The sequence below is a fragment of the Oncorhynchus keta genome, chromosome 24 (assembly GCF_023373465.1).
Source record: "Oncorhynchus keta strain PuntledgeMale-10-30-2019 chromosome 24, Oket_V2, whole genome shotgun sequence".
Lineage (NCBI taxonomy): Eukaryota > Metazoa > Chordata > Actinopteri > Salmoniformes > Salmonidae > Oncorhynchus > Oncorhynchus keta.
Genome location: NC_068444.1, coordinates 32759896 through 32787140, shown reverse-complemented (window position 1 = coordinate 32787140; position 27245 = coordinate 32759896). Strand labels below are relative to the sequence as shown.

The 27245-nt window shown below is 44.5% G+C and overlaps 2 protein-coding genes across 5 annotated transcripts in view; one reads left to right on the top strand and one right to left on the bottom strand.

The window, feature by feature from the left end:
• The window catches only part of uts2r2 (urotensin-2 receptor 2), a 33153-nt gene extending 19170 nt beyond the window's left edge, over positions 1–13983 (bottom strand). Inside the window, exons 1-7 of the mRNA XM_035734491.2 lie at positions 13680–13983; positions 13003–13226; positions 12460–12535; positions 12327–12369; positions 9494–9558; positions 7935–7991; positions 4012–4165 (exon numbers count right to left, since the gene is read on the bottom strand). Of these exons, the coding sequence (XP_035590384.1) occupies positions 4012–4165; positions 7935–7991; positions 9494–9558; positions 12327–12369; positions 12460–12535; positions 13003–13226; positions 13680–13747 (687 nt within the window). The 5' untranslated portion in view covers positions 13748–13983. The remainder of the gene's footprint in view (positions 1–4011; positions 4166–7934; positions 7992–9493; positions 9559–12326; positions 12370–12459; positions 12536–13002; positions 13227–13679) is intronic.
• A 7084-nt stretch (positions 13984–21067) lies between these two features.
• On the top strand, positions 21068–26830 carry hexdc (hexosaminidase (glycosyl hydrolase family 20, catalytic domain) containing). 4 transcript variants are annotated; one of them, XM_052478172.1, is made up of 13 exons: positions 21068–22356; positions 22630–22731; positions 23498–23613; positions 23766–23853; positions 24057–24221; positions 24377–24560; positions 24698–24769; positions 24870–25068; positions 25246–25328; positions 25423–25501; positions 25594–25704; positions 25885–25974; positions 26137–26830. In XM_052478172.1, exons 2-13 carry the CDS (start codon positions 22642–22644, stop codon positions 26336–26338), a joined length of 1479 nt encoding a protein of 492 aa, XP_052334132.1. In that variant the 5' UTR covers positions 21068–22356; positions 22630–22641; the 3' UTR covers positions 26339–26830. The 4 variants fall into 4 exon arrangements, with proteins under 4 accessions (XP_052334132.1, XP_052334131.1, XP_052334133.1 ...); XM_052478171.1 differs by lacking the exon at positions 21068–22356 and adding an exon at positions 22365–22504; XM_052478173.1 differs by lacking the exon at positions 21068–22356 and adding an exon at positions 22366–22504 and having other exon boundaries at positions 23739–23853.
• Positions 26831–27245: the final 415 nt, after the last annotated feature.

The window sequence follows — 27245 nt, the reverse complement described above, 5'->3', positions numbered from 1 at the left end:
TGAAAGATTAACTGTTGCTAGTTGTCAAGTCTACAATAGTGCTTGTTTAGCCAAGGGGTTTGATGAATAAATAAAAAAATCATAATCAATAATAAATATATATATATCCTTTATGTATTAACTAGGTAAGTCAGTTAAGAACAAATTCTTATTTACAATGATGGCCTACCAGGGAACAGTGGGTTAACTGCCTGATTTTTACCTTGCCAGCTCGGGGATTCGATGCAGCAATCTTTTGGTTACTGTCCCAACGCTCTAACCACTAGGCTAACTGCCGCCCCAAAACACAAATAAAACATCTAAAAACCATCTAAATCAAACCAAATTACATCAGGGACATAACTCAAATGTTCTTCTTCAATTTGGGAACATACTCCCACAATAGTGTTTCAGTCCTCACTGGGTGAGCATGGCCATGGCAAGGTTATTTTGCACTGTTTTACATAGCAGTTTTTCCCCTTATATGCATTTAACAGTGGCACACTAGTGCTGCAAAACAATATTTTTTATATATCAAACTTTATTTGGATAGTTCATCTGTAGATGGTCATACTATCAACAAACCAGCTGTTGATAAGCAACTGCTTGCTAAGGTTACGGTTAAGGTTAGGTGTAGAATATGGGTTAGGCTAAGGGTTAGGGCTAGCAGAAATGTTACTGGTAGTCTGTAGAGCATCTACAGATGGACTACCCAAATAAAGTTACCAAAGAATCCTAGGGGAAACTGCATTAGTTTCCCACGTCTTCATGCCAGACATTGTGCCGATTCGTCCTGGGCGGTACAGAGAACAGACACGTTGCAGCTGTGTATGAAACCATCTTAGCAGTATGATTGATGGGGTGGAAACCAACCCCAGACACTTAAAACAATTTACATTTAAATGAGGGCCTGGTTGGGCCAATTAATCCTGGTGGAGGGGGAAGGGGCAGGGTGGAGAGGACAGATGGGGGAGAGAGCTGGTGTTTTTGGATGACATTTTCCCAGCTGTCGAGGAACCGAGAGACAGAGGATAAGGTGACATTAATTTATATTGCGGAAGACTCAGAGGAGATATGATGAGCTTTTGGGGCACTGTAAAATAAATCATGATCGGAGATACCCAGAATATCTCATACGCGAACAACACACACACACACACACACACACACACGATGGAGCATCAGCAAATGAACAATGCTCAAAGATAGGAGAACACACACATCTTAGCGAACAGATAAGATTCCGACATATCCTTTGGGACCTTTGTCTGTAGTGTTCAATGTGTACAAACATCTCTTACAGTCCTATCAATTGAATAACCCAATGAATTCCAAAAAGTCTGCTTTGCCGAGGCCCACAGTCGAGGCATCACAGGAAGATGGAATGGGAGGAATCATACTCTGGTATGAAATAATCACTTCATTCTATTGCCCTGCTGGCTAAACAATAATGAGATATATTCATGTGTGATCAAAGCTGCATTCAATCTCACAGAAAATACGCAACTTTCAATTAACCACCAACTTACCCTCAAGACTATTTCAAATCACTTTTTGGAGAGAAAAAAATAAAGTTTTACTTGCCCCAAAGTACATCCAATAGGTTTTCCTGTTCCATACTGTACTTTTTATGGAGTCATTGATGCATAACTACTGTACAAAAGTTTCATACTTGAATATGAAATCTGTTTCATAAATATTAAAGGGGATATTTAAACACAGATGGGAGGAAGTGTATGCTTTACACAATTCTGACTACAGTCAGAGGGTCTACTGTACTGTGAAACAGGAGAAGGGTATATTCATTGCATTTGGTAAGGAGGCTTCAAAACATCTTGACTACACAACTAAAGTGAGGTGAGTAAAGACCTTTAAAAACAGGTAAACATTCACAAGGCCGCAGGGCCAGACGGATTACCAGGACGTGTACTCCGAGCATGCGCTGACCAACTGGCAAGTGTCTTCACTGACATTTTCAACCTCTCCCTGTCTGAGTCTAACCAACATGTTTCATGCAGACCACCATAGTCCCTGTGCCCAAGAACACTAAGGTAACCTGTCTAAATGACTACCATGAAATGCTTTGAAAGGATGGTCATGGTTCACATCAACACCATTATCCCAGAAACCCTAGACCCACTCCAACTTGCATACCGCCCTAACAGATCCACCAATGATGCACTCTATTGCACTCCACACTGCCCTTTCCCACCCAGACAAAAGGAACACCTATGTGAGAATGCTATTCTTTGACTACAGCTCAGCATTCAACACCATAGTGCCCTCAAAGCTCATCACTAAGCTAAGGACCCTGGGACTAAACACCTCCCTCTTCAACTGGATCCTGGACTTCCTGACGGGCAGCCCCCAGGTGGAAAGGGTAGGTAACAACAAATCCGCCACACTGATCCTCAACACAGGGGACCCTCAGGGTTGCGTGCTCAGCCCCCTCCTGTACTCCCTGTTCACTCATGACTGCACGGCCAGGCACGACACCATCATTAAGTTTGCCGATGACAACAGTGGTAGGCCTGATCACCGACAATGACAAGACAGCCGATAGGGAGGAGGTCAGACACCTGGCCGTGTGATGCAAGGACAAGGGTAGTGAGAGGGTAGTACGTATGGCCCAGTAAATCACTGGGGCTAAGCTTCCTTCCATCCAGGACCTCTATACCAGGCGGTGTAAGAGGAAGGCCCTAAAAATTGTCAAAGACTCCAGCCACCCTAGTCATAGACTTTTCTCTCTGCTACCCCATGACAAGCGGTACCGGAGTCAGTCTAGGTCCAAGAGGCTTCTAAACAGCTTCTAACCCCAAGCCATAACACTCCTGAAGATCTAATCAAATGGCTACCCAGACTATTTGCATTGCCACCCCCCTCCTAACCGGTGCCCCAGCACATTGATTCTGTCCCTGTACCCCCTGTATATAGTCTCGCTATTGTTATTTTACTGTTACTCTTTAATTACTTGTTACTTATTTCTTAAATGCATTATTGGTAAAGGGCTTGTAAGTAAGCATTTCACTGTAAGGTGTACCTGTTGTATTTGGCGCATGTGACATAACATTTGATTTAATTTAAAGGTCAGGTCTCAGTGCCCCTGTAAAATGTATCAGACAGGATAATGCAGAAAGAGGCAAAGTTTAAACGTTTGTGTTTGTATACTCTGTGTATATGTGTATATTTAAGGGATAATCAACGAGAGGCTATGCGTTCTATAGAAAAAAGTTAACGAGGTGGAAGGTATGTTCCGCGACGCGCTAGTGCAGTGGAACTGACCTTCCACCTAGTTGCATTATTTTCCAGCGAACTAATTGAGCCCCGAGTTGATTATCCCTTTTATGCTATGGCTATAATTGAACAGATTTGTCCCTAGAAATGTGTTCATTTGCTGGTAGAAATGTGTTCAACATCCACTGAAGTAGCTAGGAAGTTTACTAGATAGATACAGTAGTTGCCGTGGTAACCACACAAACAGACTTGCTAGTTTAGCTAACCAAACCATCAGTCCTAGCTTGCTATTATGAAAATTGAATTCAACAATACCAATACTGTTTTCAATTTGACTGTTGCTTTCAAAAGCAGCTGAAAACACAACATGTAAAAATGAACTATAGCCATTGAATTCAACCGTGCAAATATACCATGCGTTATAGGGAAATAATGCACGCTCTAGAATGCCCTTCAAGCCAATCAGAAAGCAGTATTCAACACCATAGCATAAAACATATGACACCTTCTTGATGTAATATTAGAAACTGGGTGGTTCGAGCCCTAAATGCTGACTGGCCGAAAGCCGTGGTATTTCAGACAGTATACCACGGGCATGACAAAACATGTATTTTTACTGCTCTAATTGCGTTGGTAACCAGTTTATAATAGCAATAAGGCAGCTTGGGGGGGGTTGTGGTATATTGCTAATATACCACGGGTAAGGACTGTTTCCAGGCACTCCACGTTGTGTCATACATCAGGGGCCTTATTGCTTAATTATATTATGACACCTTATCTTTTATAAAATAATCTTACCTTGTCTATGTGAGGGTGCCAGTACTCATCATGCTGTGTCTTGGCCAGTGTGCTGTTGATGCGTGAGAAGAAGGTGGGCTTGGTGAGGTACAGAAGAGATGGGTCCAGGTCAAATGTCTCCGCGATCACTGCCTGAATACGACCACGCACCTCCCTGGAGGGTGGAAGTAATCAATCAACCAATTAAACAATTCATCAATCACTCCATTATTCATGAATGAAAATTGAGTCAGAGGGCATATTACAATTGTGCTCAACAGTAACTTGGGCCTGTAAATATGATTCACACAGAGAGAGAGACACCAAGTGAAAACTTTTTCAACATTATCTCATATAACAAGTGATAGGATTATTACACCAACATATTAACAAGATCTTCAAAATATAGTGTGCTATAAACGCAACACCAATTAATTAACAACATTATTAGATCATATTTCCTATGTTACCATTATGAGTTGTTAAACAGCCTAAGTTAATTATGTATTCAGGCAGCCATGGACTGCAAATGGAATCGGAAGCTTAGGATTGTGCAATTATAAATAGGTAGGTTCAACCCTCATTATAATTGAAATTAAAGTCAAAGTGCCTTAAAAACACGACATCTAGCCTACCGATTGCAAGGTGCAAACTGTTTCCAAAACATTGGAGTCTGGTCCAGTCAATCAACGCGATGACCTTTACCACGTTTGCACCATTATCGTTATGCACACTTGCTGCTCCTCATTCAGGGTTTGCACTAGTTACCACAGTCACAATTGAATATATCGTAAACAATTAATGGTCGTCATTTAAAGTAAGGGTTAGGTATAAAGTAAGGAGTTAAGTTTAGGGTTAAGTTTAAAAATCACATTTTAAAGAAGATAAATTGTAGAAATATGTGGGGTTTATGTCTTTGTGTCTGTGGTAACTAGTGATGACCCTAGTTTCATCAGACCAGAGAATCCGGTGGCGCCGTTATGATGGTTATGTGCATAATGGTAGTACCGGGGTCTCCTGATAACAGAGGCAGGCTCCGTCTGTGGCCTTGTACGTGGGCCAAAGCTCATCCCTGCTGCCTGCTCCAAAGGGGGCTGGTAGTGGGTCGGAGCCCTTTTTGTCTTCTCTGATGAGCACTGGACACGTGAGCCAGAGATATGAGAGTCTGACATTACGCGCCTGAAAAGGGCCGATACACCTCTGGACAGAGAGCAACCTGAGAGATCATATGTTTGTCATGGAAAAGGGTCTCCTTTGTGGAATAGGGTCTCCTCCAACAGGAGCGTGGGGAATAGAGGTAAAACTGCACAGAGTCTGTTCCCCTATCCGCTCCCCCGCGTTGTGTCAAACACGGCGTCGCATCTGGGTCAGCTGGCGGCGCAGGGGTAGCTGGGACAGCAGGAGTGTTGTTTGGAGCCTAGCGCCGGGCTCGGTAATGGACTGTAGACCCTGGTCTCTGAGATGAGGATGACAAGATGGCCGTCAATGCTGTAAGGCTGACGTCACCAAGGGCAGATGTTTGGCCAGTTGCTTCCTCCCCTCCACCGATTTCCCAATGCGCTCCATCGCCTCCACCACAGCAGCTCCGAAAAGAGCCTTCTTGGAGATAGGTGCGGTGAGCAACTCGTTCCACTCTAGCTCCTTCATGGCAGTGAGAGAGAGCCACAGGTGCCGCCCAGCACATATTGCAGAGACTTGATTCAAATGAAGGACAGCGCCAGAAATCCAAGCTACTTAATCCACCTTCCCCGTGATAGCATCCTTCCCCGTCAATGACTTGGACAGCAACGCTGCAAGGAGTGCCACATTGCCGATCCTTTGGACTCGGTAGTGTGGGTTTTTATTATAGGGTCAGGAGCCCAGAACAAGATGAACATGGTGTCATTGAGCATAGGAATCTCCATTGAGAGTGTCTGTTGGAGAGCGGACACTCTTGTGAATGGCAGGAACAATTACAAAAGGGCGTGTGGCGAAGCTATGACGTGTCCCTCTCCATAAAACATATACCTCCTCTCTTCAGAATGCGCTCAGCCGTCTCCCGTCAATTCTTGCCCATTCCTTTTTACATTGTGTTAATCGTTTGCCCTTTGATGGTTTCTTTTGTATGAATTCAACACATTACATAGATCCCCAGTAGGCCTAGTAAATGTACCGTTAATCCCTCGTCATTTGGTTACGTAGCTTTCTGTTAATACATGTATTAATTACAGTCATTTTACCATTCTCGGAGTGGAAGAGTTGTTTGCGGAGTTCACTACCTGCTAAAATTGTGAGAAACAAGTTATTTTGTTTCGTAACCATTACGAGTTGTCAATCTTTTCATTGTATTTTCTTTGGAGTGCTCCGCGAGCAATGAGCATGTGTCTGGTTTCTCGGTCTTGAAAACGTTGAGGGAGCGCGTAGGCCTGAGCATGCATGGAAGTAGGCCTACCTACTGTGGCCCAAGTCCACAACTAATACACTGAGCTTCTGAGTCATTATTTCTTCCACTCACACATTGTAAACGAAGTCTGTTTTTTTAACATCCATCGCAAACGATAGTTCCTCAGTATTTGAAAAATCTTTCCAACACTCCCGGCCTCGACAATCACCAAGCCTCTGTGTGACATAACAAAATATCATGATCTGATGGTCCCATATATCTGGTGGAACAGTCGTAAAAAAGAAACAGCTGTCAGTCCCGAGCTCACTGACACGGAACACTGAGGGCCCGAACTCCCATCGTACTCATGACGGCGTAGGGTGACTTCATATACTACGACGGTTTCATCAACTTCTCTTCTTCTATGGCTCTACAGCATCAAGTCGCACTAAAAATAACTGAGGCTGACTGAAGTGAAGTAGCCTCAATATACACAGAGTATATAAAACATTAAGAACACCTGCTCTTTCATGACAGACTGACCAGGTGAATCCAGGGGAATGCTAGGATCCCCTATTGGCGTCACTTGTTAAATTCACTTCAAATCAGTGTAGATGAGAGGTTAAAGAAGGATTTTTAAGCCTCGAGACAACTGAGGCATGGATTGTGTACATGTGCCATTCAGAGGGTGAATGGGCAAGACAAAATATGTTATTGTCTTTGAATGGGGTATGGTAGTAGGTCCCAGGCTCACTGGTTTGTGTCAACTTCCTGTGCATGGGGCGGCAGGGTAGCCTAGTGGTTAGAGCGTTGGTCTAGTAACCGGAAGGTTGCAAGTTCAAACCCCCGAGCTGACAAGGTACAAATGTGTCGTTCTGCCACTGAACAGGCAGTTAACCCACTGTTCCTAGGCCGTCATTGAAAATAAGAATTTGTTCTTAACTGACTTGCCTAGTTAAATAAAGGTAAAAAAAAAAGTTTTTTAAAGAACTGCAACGCTGCTGGGCTGTTCACACTCAACAATTTCCTGTGTGTATCAAGAATGGTCCACCACCCAAAGGACATCCAACTAGCTTGAAAACTGTGGGAAGAATTGGAGTCAACATGGGCCAGCATCCCTGTGGAACGCTTTCGACACCTTTCAGAATCCATTGGGAATGCAACTCAGTATTAGGAAGGTGTTCCTAATGTTTGCCCTACTCAGTGTATAGGGGTACATGTACTCTCATAGTCTGAAGGTGTGTGCATAATTACATTTTCTCAGGTGATGCTGCCTTGGCAGCACGGTAAACCAATAGGGGCGGAGCTCTACAATATAGAACTGCGCGCTCTAAGCAGGGACAGTTGTGATTGGCCAGTATATGCATGCCATGCAGAGTGTGATTGGTCAGCTTCCTCTGTGCATGTAGAGAATTACTGAACGGCGTCTAGCGCATCTCATTGGAAGCGGTACCATAGTGTAGTTTTTGTTGTATTAATGGAGTGTTAATGAAAGGAGAATATGGATATTGCACATGTCAATTTAGATCTGAAATTGACGAATCATGCAGCCCTAAAAACACGCACACAAGCACACACCTACCTGTAGAGTCGGAAGTCCTCTTCAGAGAATACATCTGTTATCTGCTCCCCAAAGTACCTGTCAGCCGCGCAGGCATAGAGAGCAGAACAGAACCGGGCCATTAGCATACATTACGGTCCAGCAACACACAGACAGCACAGTACACTGCACAATTACCCAAGAGGCCATGACAGAGCAGCTTTCCAAAGAGGGCAGGATAAAGAAGCAGGCGGATTGCAGGAGATGCCACAGTTTCAGAAGACTGATGGAGTGAGTGAGATTAATGGTTCAGTTAGTAGTGAATGGGCTTTCTCTGTTCGGTTGGTTTTACACTCAACCAAACTAGGACAAAACTGACAGTGAAGTAATTACATTAGTAGAACTTCACATTTATTTAGCATTGTATCAAAATACCTTTATAGACGGTACATGGATCTGGTAAAGAGCTCAATGGAACTCAACCCAAAAATGTAAATGCCATGGAAACAGGTGGGAGAAAGACACCGTGGGGGAATGATACCGAATCTCCTCATTGCCCCGCAGCAAAACTGTGCCTAAACATTTGGGCTACTGTTTATGTGTATTTCACACTATGTTGAGGTAAAACAAGGTACAAGGCTTGTATGGATGTCAACCCCAACACATGTTCATGTCATCATCACCAATCAGCTGCATTGCAGTTAAAAAACCACTTTGACAACCTCCACTGATTTCTGTACTCTAGCTATGCTACCAGCTTATAAGAAACGGGAGTTAGCATTTATCAGTCACTTCTTCGAAACCTGAAAAGTAACCACTTCTAAATGTTATGGAGCGAAAACAGCCAAATACTGTATATCCAAATTGGACTTTAGTGATCACATTGTGGGCCTGTTATAATACATCAATCACTACAGATTTTTACAAAGATCCACTTTGTTCAATTAGATGTGTTGAATGTACGCCAATCCGGCGTCCTTCTTCTATCCCATTGACCTCTTTACCGCATATATACCAGTATGTGGATCCATACCGGTATACCCAGGGGTTCTGTGGTTGCCATGGCACCATGAGGTCGCCTGGGCAGAGAGCTCTGTAAATATTTCTGGAAAGATATGGACTGGGGTTTGAAGGAATGGCAGAGGCTCGCCACATACGGGACTGTTCCAGACTACTGTCGAGGTGTGGTGGTCTTTTCTGGCACTTTTACAGCCACCAAAGTATCAGCCAGGTGGGTGATGCACTTTGAGAGTGGATAATCCAGTGAGTCTATGGAGGAGGAGACGGCATGCCTGATGAAGAGCTCTGGGCTTGTCTATCTGAGTGACATTTCTCCCTGCCTGTCTGTATCATCGATACTCCCTCCGCTCAAGCTGCTGACTGCCTTTCCGAACTGCCTCGCGACATCTGAAGCTGTGGAAGACGACCAACCATGAACTGCCAGATCTATACATTTGTTTCTGTTTTCAAAGTGACTTTGAAATTCTTGTTTGTAATGAAAAGTACTATTTAATTAGGATCATTAGTATGAATTTAAAAGGGGAAAAGACACTGGATCAGAGAGATAGCGAGAGGAGAGGGAGAACTTCACTCCTCCTCACCTGTAGATGTTGACAAACTGCTTCCCCATCGACAGAGCCCCAGAGTGCAGGTCCAGGATGGAAGCCTGGAGAGGCCAAAAAAAATGAGAATAAGCTCATTATTAGAACTTATTTCAGTCTACTTCTCTGCCCTTCATTTGTTATTGTTGTTTATTGGTTTATTCAGATCCCCATTAGCTTTTGCAGAAGCAGCAGCTATTCTTCCTGAGGACCCCAACCAGCCAGTGCACTTCCCCCAGTTCTCTTACTCCGCCAGCATACGAGAGTGAGTCTCCACCATACATACACACACTGGAGAGACACATACCGCATCAGCTCACACTCGCGTTCACACTTGTAAAAAAAAACACAGAACATGACAAGTAACAACACACTGATAGACAAGGACAGTCAGACAAGGACTACAGTCACACACTACATTAAAATACAATGAGAGATATACACATATACATCTAAAAACAACAATATATAGGCATGGGTCTGTGTGTCTCCCCTCACAGTTCCTGCCATGACATTTTGTTTGATTGTTGTTGTTTTTTAAAGTAATTTGGAGATTTGCTTCCATGGGATCATGCCTCTGTATAATACTGTGCGTTGCAGTAAATTTGTTTTGGACTTGGGGAGTGTGAAGAGACCCCTGGTGGCATGTCTTGAGGGGTATGTCTGGGTGTCTGAGCTGAATGTTATTTGATTATGCACACAATCTGGAACTTTCATTACAGTAATTTTCATCATAAAAACTAGGAGAAGAAGTTAATTTCTCATCAACCTTCAACCAGGAAAGACTGGCATGCATGTTGCTGATGTTAGTTATGCATGTGCAGTTAAAGGCAAGGTGTGCTACTCTGTTTTGAGCCAGCTGCAGCTTTGCTAGGTCTTTCTTTGCTGCACTTGACCATGTTACTGGACAGTAATAAAGATGGAACAAGACCAGATCCTGAACAACTAGTACAGTAGATGTGTCAAAAAAAGCAGAACATATTTTTATAATATACATACCCCTCCCCATCCTCACAACAGCTTTGTCAATATGACTTGCCCATGATAATTGACCATCCACTGTTATACATAGTGAGTTTAGCTTCCTGAACTTGCTCAATGTTCACACCCTTTATGTACAACTCCAGTTGACGTTTAGGTCTTTAGAGAAAGTGTGTACCAAATACAATGCTATTAGTAGATGTGTTTAAGACCAGTTTATTATTAATCACCCATTCTGATTGAACTATAACTCCCTATTTAGAATTTCAGTGAGCTCACCGACTTTGGGTGGTGACATGTAGTGTGGAATTATCTGCATACGTAGTCGTTCTAATTTTGTGTAAGACCAGTGGCAAAGCATTTGTAAAAATAGAGAAGAGTAACGGCCCAAAGAAACTGCCCTGGGGGACACCGCACTGTACACATCGGATGTTAAAGAAGCTTCCACTGAATAACACTCTGGGTTCTATTGGATAAATAACTCTCCAACCATGTGATGGCAGTTGATGTAAAGCCATAGCATTTACAGCAACAACCTGGGGAATAGTTACCGGGGAGAGGAGGGGGATGAATGAGCCAATTGTAAGCTGGGGATGATTAGGTGGCCATGATAGTTTGAGGGCCAGATTGGGAATTAACACCCCTACTCTTACGATAAGTGCCATGGGATCTTTAATGACCTCAGAGAGTCAGGACACCCGTTTAACGTCCCATCCGAAAGACGGAACCCTACACAGAGTAGTGTCCCCAATCACTGCCCTGGGGAATTGGAATATTATTTTTTTTAGACCAGAGGAAAGAGTGCCTCCTACTGGCTCTCCAACACCACTTCCAACAGCATCTGGTCTCCCATCCAGGGACCAACCCTGCTTAGCTTCAGAAGCAAGCCAGCAGTGGGATACAGCAGCATACCATCCTGGCATTGTATTTGGTCAAACACAATTCTCCCAGTAAACTGATTGGGTGGCTGTTAGATACAGCAAAGGGTGCTTTACTATTTTTAGGCAGTGGAATTACCTTAGCTTCCTTCCACACCTGTGGACACACACATTCCTTTAGGCTTTGGTTAAAGATTTAGCAAATAGGGGTGGCAATAGTCTGCTACCATTCTTAATACTTTCCCATCAAGGCTGTCTATACCTGCTGGCCTATCATTATTGATGGATAACAATAGTTCACCTCTCCCGCACAAACTTGACCAGATTGAAAATAGCAATCCTTTAGATCTTACATACAAAAATATGTTTCACTGTTGTCATTTCACTTCTGAGTTTCCCCTTTACTAGTGAAAGTCATTGAACTGCTTGGCAATATCGAAAGGTTTTGTTAGGCTAGACTTTTAGGGTATGGCAGTATCCCAGGACAGATAGTAGCGGTCCCAGCAACTGAGGCTAACCACGTCGCGGGATACAAATTAAACAGTTGTGTCAGCTACCCAGGGATACTCTGCTCTCTCTTAGCCAGTAAATAAATCATGTTAATTTTTTCAGATGTCCCCTGTTTCTTCCACTACCCTCACTACAGTATCTTAACAGGGCATTAACAATAATTTATTATGGCTGTGGACCCGATCTACAGGAGGTGGAGGGAAGACTCAATGGTGAGGGGTCAACTAAACAGCCTGGTACGATAGCATTACACACTAATAACTGTATCAGCCTGTCTGAACTTAACTTTGGATGTTGTACCCATAGAATTAGGAATTAGAATTTAATAAGATATCTATGGTTGTACCACCCTGACCTCTAGTGGAGACAGAGGGAAGCTACAACTGAAATCTGAGCAACAGTGTTCATGGTAGCTTTAGGTCCTGTTTAAGTTCAAATATGCATTACTAAAAGTAGATACTCACCCCTCCATCTGAACCAGCTAGGGCCAGACCCCTCTCTGCCAACCTGCAGGAGTAGAGAAATAAGTTACAGAGAAATGAAAAGAGAGGGGGGGGGGCTATGGACAGAGACGAAAGATGGTATAGAATCCCTCACCGCCTGAGGGCCATGGCCTCCTCCCTGGTCACCGAGTTGTCTGTGATGGCTCGGCCACATGTTTTGGGAGTGCATCCTGGGAAGAAAAAAAAGAGTCTCTCACATCATCTGCAACATCACAGTAGAAACTTCAGCCTACCTCCTGCCTACTTCCTGGATCATGTCCTATACTGATTTTAATGGGATTCAAGATTAAAATGTACTTCGACCCAATGGCTTTTTGAAAGGTTTCCAATTACAAAAAAGCAATCTAAAACATTAATGAAAGGCATCAGGTAAAAGTAAACTAATCCACGAATACAAATATAATATTAAAATGACCATGTTCTAATGAATTTCATTATATAATCTTAAAAACAGTATGGGACATGATCCAGGAAGTAGGCGGGAGTTTTATAGGGTATTCCCCAACTAGGGAAAGAAAGTGTGCAGGCTTTTATTCTAACCGTGCACTAACGCATCTAATTCAACTAAACTCTTCATATGGCATGCATCATTTTTAGATTGTGGCTTTAATACAAATATGTGTTGTTTTAAACCCACCTGGGTAGCGTTTGTAGTTCTCATAGTCCTCAGAACAATCCACAGTGTAGACCCTGGTCTGAGCAACCACCTCAGCCTGTCTGACCAGGGTCTCTGTGGTGTAAGGGTCCCCTGAGGCCAGGTAGAGCCAGGTGAGGGTTCCTACCACAGCCAGGGCCACCACCACTACGAGCAGAGAGCCACGGGACACCCGCCATGCAGACGCCTGCCTCAGAGCATTACCCCTGGGAGAGGACAGGAGAGAGGAAGTTTGGTTTGATTGTCCTGCAGTGAAAGGAGAACAGAAAAAAAATACTTCCCTCTTCCACCCATTTTATTATCACACACAATATATATATATGCAGCATTTCTGTATTTATGTCTGCCGAACGAATAGCCAATAAAACAAATTTTACCTCCGTGCCGAACGGAACCAAAACCTACTGGCTCTCTAGGAAGTTGGGTAAACAATATAGTACTTTCCTGGGGATATTTTGTCTCAAATTTAGAACAAACCGCACAGACAACCGGTAGAGTACATTCAAATGTAATTTTATTCAATATTCTGGTGTGTAAGGAACATTTACACGATTTTGCACTCCAATGTTTCAGGATGTGTATATATATCATCAATTCATTGTGTATTACACAGCCTGTTTAATCAGACTAGCACTGACCATGCATGTCGTTGACGTTACCTTTTGATCTTTTTCTCAATCCCGTTGGCGTCTGGGATTTTTGGATTTCCTCGCCGTTGTATCGTCATTGTATAATGCAAAGCCTTTTTCAGTGGACATTCATAAAGCTATATAGCTAGCTACTTCTTTTCATGCAGAAATAGTAGTGGATTTCAGATTACCACTACTCGGCATTGCTTCCTGGTCAATGCGTAACAGTCCATCTGGTTGGCTCCTGAAGAATGAAACCTGCGTTTTAATTGGACCACATCATGAAAGCCTATTGCTCTGCAGGCCAAGTCAAAGTCAATCAACTGACTATCAGCACGGCAATCTGTTTACATTGATGGGTGTGTAGTCGCTGGTGCGATGTCGCCTGGGTGCGTTCATCGTTTGCTATGTTGCGCGACGGTTTGTACTGAACAACACGTTTCCCCAAAACGGTGCACACTCTTCAACAACTTTTGAGGTACGTTTGCTCCCGTTTCGTGGGTGTGGTCAAATACGAACTATTATATTGACAAGATAGTCGAGTGACCGCTCTAACAATGCAAATACATATCCTCAAAAATGGAAGGCAGGCGGGAGGAGAAAAGATCAGGTGGGACCATTCTAGCCAATGAGAGGGCAGATACCACGGACGCAAGACTGCCCTCTCGCATTCAGGATTTTAATTTGATGGCAGATCAAGGTACTGTAAGCATTACTTCAAGAACACGATCCCCCATGATAGAGAATCGAACCCAGTCATGGTACAAGTAGTTGCATATTTTCCACCAGATGTATATCATTGAACTGATTGCTTTAAAATAACACACAGACTAAGTTAAAAGCATAACTAAGTTGCTAATGGAAGCCTGCAGTATCTCGGTCGGCCTTCAATTTGAGATACTCAATGAGAGGGAGTGGCACCGCTATGTTCTGACTGGGTCAGAGATGGTGATGGAGAAGAAATTGAAGTGTGGAGCATAGCGGTAAAAAATCAAGTGGGGAGTAGGAAAAGGAAAGGGAGAAAAAAGGAAGTTTGAGGAGAGCAATATAGTTGAGGTAGAAAGTGCCAAAGAAGGAAAAGATAAATCGCGAGAGGAGCATGGGGTGAGGAAGATCATAAAGTGATTCTGAACTTTAGGGAGAACGGGAGAGTTTGGGTGATGAGGCTGATAAGGTTAACGGCTGTGATAAAATATTTGATTGGGGGAGTTGTCAATGCTAAAGTGTTAAGAGATGGGAGCTTGTTGGTGTTCTGTAAGCAGGGTTGGGTAGGAAAATTTCTAAATGTTAGTTACCTGTCAAATTGTAGTCAGTAATGTAACTTTTACCCAAGAGGAGGGGTGCTAGTGGAGAGGAGGGGTGCTAGTGGTAGTGAACTACTATAATCCAGGTCAGATATTGGACCTGGAAGTGCTGGAGAGGGTGGAGGGCCAGGATAGAAGTAGGGTAATGTGGTGTGGGGAGTAGGCAGGTAGGTGTTTGGAAGGGCAAAGTGGGATCCGTTTCAGGTGCGGAGTGAGCAGGTGATGGCTCGTGTGTATATGAAAGGGGATGTGGATAGTATGAATAACTGGGTGAGTTAGAGGGGGCTACTGAGGCTATACCTAAGAGTTCAGGGAGGAGAAGGAGGAAAGCAGTCCCATAGTGGATGGAGGAGTGTGGGGCTATGGTGAGGAGTAGTACCCGGGGCAGGGCTACCGACGTTAAGGCTAATCTGAAGATGGTGCTGGCTAAAGCTAAAACTGGCGAGTGTAGAGAGTATAGAGATATTGTTATCCACGTCGGCACCAACGATGTTAGGATGAAACAGTCAGAGATCACCAAGCGCAACATAGCTTCTGCGTGCATATCAGCTAGAAAGATGTGTCGGCATCGAGTAATTGTCTCTGGCCCCCTCCCAGTTAGGGGGAGTGATGAGCTCTACAGCAGAGTCTCACAACTCAATCGCTGGTTGAAAACTGTTTTCTGCCCCTCCCAAAAGATAGAATTTGTAGATAATTGGCCCTCTTTCTGGGACTCACCCACAAACAGGACCAAGCCTGACCTGCTGAGGAGTGACGGACTCCATCCTAGCTGGAGGGGTGCTCTCATCTTATCTGCCAACATAGACAGGGCTCTAACTCCTCTAGCTCCACAATGAAATAGGGTGCAGGCCAGGCAGCAGGCTATTAGCCAGCCTGCCAGCATAGTGGAGTCTGCCACTAGCATAGTCAGTGTAGTCAGCTCAGCTATCACCATTGAGACCGTGTCTGTGCCTCGACCTAGGTTGGGCAAAACTAAACATGGCGGTGTTCGCCTTAGCAATCTCACTAGGATAAAGACCACCTCCATTCCTGTCATTACTGAAAGAGATCATGATACCTCACATCTCAAAATAGGGCTACTTAATGTTAGATCCCTTACTTCAAAGGCAATTATAGTCAATGAACTAATCACTGATCATAATCTTGATGTGATTGGCCTGACTGAAACATGGCTTAAGCCTGATGAATTTACTGTGTTAAATGAGGCCTCACCTCCTGGCTACACTAGTGACCATATCCCCCGTGCATCCCGCAAAGGCGGAGGTGTTGCTAACATTTACGATAGCAAATTTCAATTTACAAAAAAAAAAAATGACGTTTTCGTCTTTTGAGCTTCTAGTCATGAAATCTATGCAGCCTACTCAATCACTTTTTATAGCTACTGTTTACAGGCCTCCTGGGCCATATACAGCGTTTCTCACTGAGTTCCCTGAATTCCTATCAGACCTTGTAGTCATTGCAGATAATATTCTAATCTTTGGTGACTTTAATATTCACATGGAAAAGTCCACAGACCCACTCCAAAAGGCTTTTGGAGCCATCATCGACTCAGTGGGTTTTGTCCAACATGTCTCTGGACCCACTCACTGTCACAGTCATACGCTGGACCTAGTTTTGTCCCATGGAATAAATGTTGTGGATCTTAATGTTTTTCCTCATAATCCTGGACTATCGGACCACCATTTTATTACGTTTGCAATTGCAACAAATAATCTGCTCAGACCCCAACCAAGGAACATCAAAAGTCGTGCTATAAATTCACAGACAACACAAAGATTCCTTGATGCCCTTCCAGACTCCCTCTGCCTACCCAAGGACGCCAGAGGACAAAAATCCGTTAACCACCTAACTGAGGATCTCAATTTAACCTTGCGCAATACCCTAGATGCAGTTGCACCCCTAAAAACTAAAAAAATGTCTCATAAGAAACTAGCTCCATGGTACACAGAAAATACCCGAGCTCTGAAGCAAGCTTCCAGAAAATTGGAACGGAAATGGCGCCACACCAAACTGGAAGTCTTCCGACTAGCTTGGAAGGACGGTACCCTGCAGTACCGAAGAGCCCTTACTGCTGCTCGATCGTCCTATTTTTCTAACTTAATTGAGGAAAATAAGAACAATCCGAAATTCCTTTTTGATACTGTGGCAAAGCTAACTAAAAAGCAGCATTCCCCAAGAGAGGATGACTTTCACTTTAGCAGTGATAAATTCATGAACTTCTTTGAGGAAAAGATTATGATTATTAGAAAGCAAATTACGGACTCCTCTTTAAACCTGCGTATTCCTCCAAACCTCAGTTGTCCTGAGTCTGCACAACTCTGCCAGGACCTAGGATCAAGAGAGACGCTCAAGTGTTTTAGTACTATATCTCTTGACACAATGATGAAAATAATCATGGCCTCTAAACCTTCAAGCTGTATACTGGACCCTATTCCAACTAAACTACTGAAAGAGCTGCTTCCTGTGCTTGGCCCTCCTATGTTGAACATAATAAACGGCTCTCTATCCACTGGATGTGTACCAAACTCACTAAAAGTGGCAGTAATAAAGCCTCTCTTGAAAAAGCCAAACCTTGACCCAGAAAATATAAAAACTATCGGCCTATATCGAATCTTCCATTCCTCTCAAAGATTTTAGAGAAGGCTGTTGCGCAGCAACTCACTGCCTTCCTGAAGACAAACAATGTATACGAAATGCTTCAGTCTGGTTTTAGACCCCATCATAGCACTGAGACGGCACTTGTGAAGGTGGTAAATGACATTTTAATGGCATCGGACCGAGGCTCTGCATCTGTCCTCGTGCTCCTAGACCTTAGTGCTGCTTTTGATACCATCGATCACCACATTCTTTTGGAGAGATTGGAAACCCAAATTGGTCTACACGGACATGTTCTGGCCTGGTTTAGGTCTTATCTGTCGGAAAGATATCAGTTTGTCTCTGTGAATGGTTTGTCCTCTGACAAATCAACTGTACATTTCGGTGTTCCTCAAGGTTCTGTTTTAGGACCACTATTGTTTTCACTATATATTTTACCTCTTGGGGATGTTATTCGAAAACATAATGTAAACTTTCACTGCTATGCGGATGACACACAGCTGTACATTTCAATGAAACATGGTGAAGCCCCAAAATTGCCCTCGCTAGAAGCATGTGTTTCAGACATAAGGAAGTGGATGGCTGCAAACTTTCTACTATTAAACTCGGACAAAACAGAGATGCTTGTTCTAGGTCCCAAGAAACAAAGAGATCTTCTGTTGAATCTGACAATTAATCTTAATGGTTGTACAGTCGTCTCAAATAAAACTGTGAAGGACCTCGGCGTTACTCTGGACCCTGATCTCTCTTTTGAAGAACATATCAAGACCATTTCGAGGACAGCTTTTTTTCCATCTACGTAACATTGCAAAAATCAGAAACTTTCTGTCCAAAAATGATGCAGAAAAATTAATCCATGCTTTTGTCACTTCTAGGTTAGACTACTGCAATGCTCTATTTTCCGGCTACCCGGATAAAGCACTAAATAAACTTCAGTTAGTGCTAAATACGGCTGCTAGAATCCTGACTAGAACCAAAAAATTGATCATATTACTCCAGTGCTAGCCTCTCTACACTGGCTTCCTGTCAAAGCAAGGGCTGATTTCAAGGTTTTACTGCTAACCTACAAAGCATTACATGGGCTTGCTCCTACCTACCTCTCTGATTTGGTCCTGCCGTACATACCTACACGTACGCTACGGTCACAAGACGCAGGCCTCCTAATTGTCCCTAGAATTTCTAAGCAAACAGCTGGTGGCAGGGCTTTCTCCTATAGAGCTCCATTTTTATGGAACGGTCTGCCTACCCATGTCAGAGACGCAAACTCGGTCTCAACCTTTAAGTCTTTACTGAAGACTCATCTCTTCAGTGGGTCATATGATTGAGTGTAGTCTGGCCCAGGAGTGGGAAGGTGAACGGAAAGGCTCTGGAGCAACGAACCGCCCTTGCTGTCTCTGCCTGGCCGGTTCCCCCTTTCCACTGGGATTCTCTGCCTCTAACCCTGTTACGGGGCTGAGTCACTGGCTTGCTGGGGCTCTCTCGTGCCGTCCCTGGGGGTGCGTCACCTGGGTGGGTTGATTCACTGTTGTGGTCGGCCTGTCTGGGTTGCCCCCCTTGGGTTGTACCGTGGCGGAGATCTTTGTGGGCTATACTCGGCCTTGTCTCAGGATGGTAAGTTGGTGGTTGAAGATATCCCTCTAGTGGTGTGGGGGCTGTGCTTTGGCAAAGTGGGTGGGGTTATATCCTTCCTGTTTGGCCCTGTCCGGGGGTGTCCTCGGATGGGGCCACAGTGTCTCCTGACCCCTCCTGTCTCAGCCTCCAGTATTTATGCTGCAGTAGTTTGTGTCGGGGGCTAGGGTCAGTTTGTTATATCTGGAGTACTTCTCCTGTCCTATTCGGTGTCCTGTGTGAATCTAAGTGTGCGTTCTCTAATTCTCTCCTTCTCTCTTTCTTTCTCTCTCTCGGAGGACCTGAGCCCTAGGACCATGCCCCAGGACTACCTGACATGATGACTCCTTGCTGTCCCCAGTCCACCTGGCCATGCTGCTGCTCCAGTTTCAACTGGCCTGGGCCCTAGGACCATGTCCCAGGACTACCTGACATGAGGACTCCTTGCTGTCCCCAGTCCACCTGGCCATGCTCCTGCTCCAGTTTCAACTGTTCTGCCTTACTATTATTCAACCATGCTAGTCATTTATGAACATTTGAACATCTTGGCCACGTTCTGTTATAATCTCCACCCGGCACAGCCAAAAGAGGACTGGCCACCCCACATATGCTCTCTCTAATTCTCTCTTTCTTTCTCTCTCTCTCGGAGGACCTGAGCCCTAGGACAGTGCCCCAGGACTACCTGACATGATGGCTCCTTGCTGTCCCCATTCCACCTGACTGCTGCTGCTCCAGTTTCAACTGTTCTGCCTTATTATTATTCGACCATGCTGGTCATTTATGAACATTTGAACATCTTGGTCATGTTCTGTTATAATCTCTACCCGGCACAGCCAGAAGAGGACTGGCCACCCCACATAGCCCGGTTCCTCTCTAGGTTTCTTCCTAGGTTTTGGCCTTTCTAGGGAGTTTTTCCTAGCCACCGTGCTTTTACACCTGCATTGTTTGCTGTTTGGGGTTTTAGGCTGGGTTTCTGTACAGCACTTTGAGATATCAGCTGATGTACGAAGGGCTATATAAATAAATTTGATTTGATTTGATTTGATTAGTAACAGGGCATTTAGAGTACTGCAAAGCACACACAACTTCCAACACCTGATTCAGTATAAGCAGGCCCTGGTGAGGAGAACTATCCGTCAGGCAAAGAGGCCATGTTGGCGTCGGTTCTGTGACGCCATTGGGAGGGCGTCAATTGTGGGAGAAGTGTGGGGGATGAGTGGGGTCAGAAGGGAGTGGGATTATCCAGTGTTGACGAGTGGGGAGGAGGTGGCAGTAACAGATAAGGCAGAGATGATGGCCAAGGCATTTGTCCAAGTGCATACTGTAGCTCTGCAAATTTGTCAGAGGAGGGGCAGAGAGAAAACGAGAGAGGAACACCATGGAGTGCTGGATAGGAGGGAGGATGTAAATGATGTGTTGAATGCACCATTTACCATGGCAGAGATGAACAGGGCAATAGGTAAGTCTTGGTTAACTTCACTTGGGAAAGATGAGGTGTGCTATGTTATGTTGGCCCATCTTAGTGATGAGGCACTGGGTAAAGTATTGGTGTTGGACAACAGAGTGTGGGAGGAGGGGAAACCCACAGGCAGCTGGAAGGAGGCAGTAGTGGTACCAATCTGGAAGCCAGGGAAGGACCCAACGAGGCCAACAAGCTAACGGCCAATAGATTTAACATCACATGTACAGTACATTTGGAAAGTATTCAGAGACCTTGACTTTTTCTACATTTTTTTAACATTACAGCCTTATTCTAAAATGAATTTAATTGTTTTTTTGTCCCTTATCTACACACAATACTCCATAATGACAAAGCAAAAACAGGTTTAGGTTTTTTAGAAATAAAAAATTGAAATATCTAATTTCCATAAGTATTCAGACACTTTATTCAGTACTTTGTTGAAGCACTTTTGGCAGCGATTACAGCCTCGAGTCTTCTTGAGTATGACTCTATCAGCTTGGCACACCTGTATTTGGGGGAGTTTCTCCCATTCTTCTCTGCAGATCCTCTCAAGATCTGTCAGGTAGGATGGGGAGTGTTGTGCACCTCTATATTTTAGGTCTCTCCAGAGATGTTTAATCGGGTTCAAGTCCTGGCTCTGGCTGGGCCACTCAAGGACATTCAGAGACTTATCCCGAAGCCACTCCTCCATTGTCTTGGCTGTGTGCTTAAGGTTGTTGTCCTGTTGGAAGGTGAACCTTTGCCCCAGTCAGAGGACCTGAGTGCTCTGGAACAGGTTTTCATCAAGGATCTCTCTGTACTTTGCTCCATTCATCTTTCCCTCGATCCTGACTAGTCTCCCAGTCCCTGCAGCTAAAAAACATCCTTACAGCATGATGCTGCCACCACCATGCTTCACCGTAGGGATGGTGCCAGGTTTCCTCCAGACGTAATGCTTGGCATTCAGGCCAAAGACTTCAATCTTGGTTTAATTAGACCAGAGAATCTTGTTTCTCATGGTCTGAGAGTCTTTAGGTGCCTTTTGGCAAACTCCAAGCAGGCTGTAATGTGTATTTTACTGAGGAGTGGCTTCCGTCTGGCCACTCTACCATAAAGGCCTGATTGGTGGAATGCTGCAGAGATAGTTGTCCTTCTGGTATGTTCTCCCATCTCCACAGTAGAACTCTAGAGCTCTGTCAGATATTGAGCTGCAGATACCCAGACTTGGAAGATGGTAGCATGCTGAAATGGCACTTCCTGATCTTCAAGTGCGCTACTAAGTATTCTGATAGGAGACGCAATCGTATGGGGTGACGTCATCGTTCATATTTTCTACAGTCTACGGCAGATAAGCTTGTGAACAACAGGTGCCTGGTTTGTACTTGCAAAACAGGTCTACCAGTAAATAAAAATGTACAGGCAACCGACAAAAATTAGAAAGTCTGGAAAGAATCTGTATTATTTTTTACCAAGTCCACCTCTATCAATAAAATCAGTCTTTACTGCCGCGCACAGAGTAGTTTACGGAGTTTCCTTTTTGGTGGCGGTAATGCACGATAAATATTGGATGCCAACCGCCGTTAAACTTAATCGAAGAAGAAAACTTCCCTGCGATGGATTTGGCGCATGAGCACTTGGTCAAAAACAATAACGATTCTTTCCTGACAAGGAATATTTTCGGTTGCTTGTACATTTGTATTTAGATACAGGGCGGGACTGCAGTAAATACAGATAGTTGCTCAGCGAAACGCCATATTTTGTGAGTAACTAACGTATTTTGACATTATAATGCTTTCAGAGCGGTCTAATGGAAACAAACATGGTAGCTTTCTGGGCTAGAAAGGCGACTCGTCAAATTCATCGTCTTCTCTGACCAGACCTGACCTGGTTCAGCCTAAATGCAAATTGTATGAATGTAAAGGCAACGTTTGTATAGTAGGCTACTCCTTTCATTATCAAAAGTCGAGCATTGTATTGTAATGGTAATTTATGCATGATCGTTGTACATAGTAATTTACTTGCTGCTCTCCAGATTTCAGCTACAATGGATGCTTTACCAGCATGGCCCAAGGGGAAGAAGCTGGTTCACCTGGATCTGAAAGGAGCACCTCCTAGAATTGATTACCTGCACAAGGTAATAGCACTGCTCACCTATCTCTTCCTTATTTGTGTGTTGAATGCAAGAGGTCTGTACTCCGCAGAGTACGACCCTGCCTCACACAGGAAGCGGCGCAGGTCCTAATCCAGGCACTTGTCATCTCCCGTCTGGATTACTGCAACTCGCTGTTGGCTGGGCTCCCTGCCTGTGCCATTAAACCCCTACAACTCATTCAGAACGCCGCAGCCCGTCTGGTGTTCAACCTTCCCAAGTTCTCTCACGTCACCCCGCTCCTTCGCTCTCTCCACTGGCTTCCAGTTGAAGCTCGCATCCGCTACAAGACCATGGTGCTTGCCTACGGAGCTGTGAGGGGAACGGCACCTCAGTACCTCCAGGCTCTGATCAGGCCCTACACCCAAACAAGGGCACTGCGTTCATCCACCTCTGGCCTGCTCGCCTCCCTACCACTGAGGAAGTACAGTTCCCGCTCAGCCCAGTCAAAACTGTTCGCTGCTCTGGCTCCCCAATGGTGGAACACACTCCCTCACGACGCCAGGACAGCGGAGTCAATCACCACCTTCCGGAGACACCTGAAACCCCACCTCTTTAAGGAATACCTAGGATAGGATAAAGTAATCCTTCTCACCCCCCCTTAAAAGATTTAGATGCACTATTGTAAAGTGGCTGTTCCACTGGATGTCATAAGGTGAATGCACCAATTTGTAAGTCGCTCTGGATAAGAGCGTCTGCTAAATGACTTAAATGTAAATGTCTGTCTGACATGACCGTTCCCTCTCTCCAGCTGATTGGTCTTTTTTCTGGTCTGGGTGCTGACGGTATATTGGTGGAGTATGAAGACATGTTCCCCTATGAAGGCGAGCTGAAGGTGCTGCAATCCACTCAGCATTCACCGTACAGGTTGGGCTATACACATCCACCATACAGGTTGGCCTAAAGCCAATCACTGATATCAACTCTTATCCTCGAACATCACTATCTTGGCCTCGCTAGAAAGTGAGAAAAAAAATGGTTCTTCCTGACAGGTAATGATTCTCCTCTCTCTGCTGCAGTCGTGAGGAGGTCCTGTCCATTCAGGAAGTGGCCAAGTCCCAAGGGTTAGAGGTCATTCCTCTGGTGCAGACGTTTGGACACATGGAGGTGAGAGAGGGGGAACACATATCTGCCTCCCACCTGTTCATATCATACCCCACTTAATAATCAGAGAGATTGAGGCCAATTTATGTTGTTGCATGTGGGTGTATTGTCTTAGTATCTTTGATATTCTTGTCTTTCTTTGCCTCCTTTATCACTCACTCTCTCACAGAACGTCTCACCCCCACCCCACCCCCCCTCTCTCTCAGTTTGTGTTGAAGCACAAGTCATTGTGGGGGCTGAGGGAGGTGGGCCACTGCCTGGGCACTCTGAACCCCCACAGAGAGGAGGGTTTGAGGCTGGTAGAGGAGATGCTTCGCCAGGTGGTGGAGCTCCACCCAGGCAGCACCAGCCTGCACATTGGAGCTGACGAGGTGAGGCCTTTTGGAATTCAAAAAAAAATTGCAGACGAAGGGGAGGAGATGGGGAAAGGAAGCCATATTGAGATGCATACAAGATTGAAATAACTATCTAATGATGAACAATGCATGACACCACTTTAATTGTAAGCCCCCCCATGCGTCCTCAGGTGTACCTCCTAGGTGAGGGAGAGGAGTCTAGACGCTGGCTGAGCACACCTGGCCGTACAGTACAGCAGCTGTTCCTCAGTCATGTGACCAGGGTAGCAAAGGGCGTCAGGGAGGCGTGGCCAAACCTCAACATGATCATGTGGGACGACATGTTGAGAGGGATGGACCACGACACACTGAAAGGTCAGGGTACAGGCTCTTAAAGTGATAGTTCTGCAAAGTTACACAAACAATCATTTCAATGTTTTAGCCTGAAAGTAGTCTATGGGCCAGAAAAGTTTGCAATCCACTAAAATTTGCTGCTTTTACCTGTTTGCCAGGCAGTGGTTTAGTAGGATTGGTCCAGTTGATGCTGTGGGACTACAACCCCACCCTAGATGTGAAAAACACGGGTAAGAACTAGTGGTTTTACTAGAACAGTTTCACTATGCACATAGTGTTTGTCTATTTGTGCTTAATGTCAATGTTTCCCATCTCCTTTCCCCTCTCCAGTATATCTATTGGAGAGGTACAGTGGTGCAGGGCTGTCAGAACTGTGGGCAGCCAGTGCCTTCAAAGGCTCTACTAATGTCCACACCTGTGTGACCAGCACACAGAGGCATGTGGACAACCATCTACAGTGGCTACAGGTGGCAGCAGCCCTGCCTGAAGGCATACACATGCTGGGCATCGCCCTCACTGGCTGGCAGAGGTGAAATGGAGAGAATTCACTTGTTTTCATCTAAATTATTGTGTCATGGGGCAAAATCAGACTTGTCTGACGCATTGTATGATTTAGACTTTTGTGTAAATCATGGGATGTTTGTGCCGAAATGTATGATGTTCTGATTTAGCCATAATCTATTTAATAATCTTATTTCAACAATAGATATGACCACCTGTCTGTGCTGTGTGAGTTGCTGCCCCTAGCTCTGCCCTCCCTGGCCTCCAGTCTACAGACACTCACACATGGTCAATATTTTTCTCCATATACACTTTGATGTGATCCTTGAGGTATTGTAATGGCACCTGACCCGTGTTGATGGTGGTTCTGTGTGTGCTACAGGCCAGTTCAGCCCGGAGGCTCAGAGCAGGGTGACAAAGACTTTGGGCATCTCTTCTGTAGAGGTAGAAACCATGGAAAGGTGAGACCCTTCATAACAGAAAATGCTCCTCTGTTATAAGGGGATTGTGTTTTTAATCCTAAAAGTGTCTGTCTCTCTGTGCCCTGCCCTAGCTCCACTACAGGTGACTCCGTGCTGTTTCCAGGGAGGAGGTTGGCAGAGCTGGTTGTGGAACTAACAGCAATACTGCAGTCAGAAGAACTCCGCCATTTTGAAGACAACATGTGAGTGAAGCCAGCAGCCACATGGGCTGGAACTAAAGCCTGTACACCCTGTAGCACTCTAGGAAGAGGCTTTATGACCACTGCAATAAAGGCACACTTAATGATTTCTTGATTACTCCTGTAAAATCTTTGAATTAAAGAGCTCTCTAACCTTGACACATATTGCTCTGTGGTTCTCAGGTTTGTGAGAGGCTGGTTCACTCCTTACCACAGACGGAGAAAGATAGTCAGCCCACTTATTGCTCAGCAGTTACAGTGTCAAGCCATGACGTAAGCATCTGAATGTTTGTTTTCCACCACCGTTTACACGCTAAGAAAGGTTTTTCACTCCCTCATATAGTTGTTTTTTTAAATGAACCCGAACAACCCTCCCCCTAAACAAAAAGAAATGTGCTCACCCGTGTTTCTTTCAACCACCCTCCTCTCCCCCAGATTGTTGGCTCTTGTGGAGCAGAGAGTGGCGATGGTGAAGAAGGAGATGGTGCGTCTGTACCCAGCCTCCACAGCTCAGGAGTGGGTAGAGCAGCATGTCAGCCCCGTGGTGGCTCCCCTCCAGAGGGTCCTGGAGGACATCAGAGCCAGCCTACTAGAGATGGTACCCCAGATCGTCTCAGCTTCTATGGTTGGGCAGTAAGGTTTAGCCTGGGTCCGGAAAGCGATCTATCCGTGCAGACTTCATACAGTGAGGTCCAAGAGGTAGTGAGAAAATTATTCCATGATTTTCAAAAAGCAACTTTTATTTAATTCTGTTTGTTAACAAAAAAAGCAAAAATAAATGTATAATTCTTTTTTTTTTTTTTTTTTAAAAAAAAAAAAAAAAAAGACTAGGCAAACCAGTACCTGAAGTCATCCAGCAACACACATTAACTGGACACAAAATATCTCATGCTTTCTTTCAAGCAACAGAAGGCATCTACACTCACCTTCCTCTTGCCAACAGATGCAGTAACTTAGTTAATACAGTCCAGATACAATGTAATACAGTTTATTTGTCAAACATACATATCGTTATTAACACATTTGTCTATGGACCAGAATGTTACCTGAGACTGGTCCTTCGTTTTGTGTATATAAGGCCAGATGAAATCTGTAGTTTACCCTATGAATAATAAATCAATCAAATGTAGTTATTACACCCTTTTTTACATCAGCAGATGTCACAAAGTGCTATACATAACCCAGCCCAAAACCCCAAACAGCAGGCAATGCAGATGTAGAAGCTGTTAGATTAAGTTCATTCTAGAGGTTTTGCCTCCCCAGATTCTCTGACCCTAGTGATGGGACCCATCAATGCTGAAAGACATGCAAGTATTTACTTTAACATAAAAACAGGCAAACATTCTTAACTGATCCCTAGAAATCCATGCTTGATTATAGTTTACAGTCACATGCATTCAGATGGATGGATGGTTGCAGTGAGTAGAGACAATCCTACTAGACCAAGATTATCACTTGGGAGGTCTCAAACACACTGTGTTCCCTAAACTGTGGGAATGTTTTGAATGAGTATTTCACACACACTGATTACATTTAAATAGAAA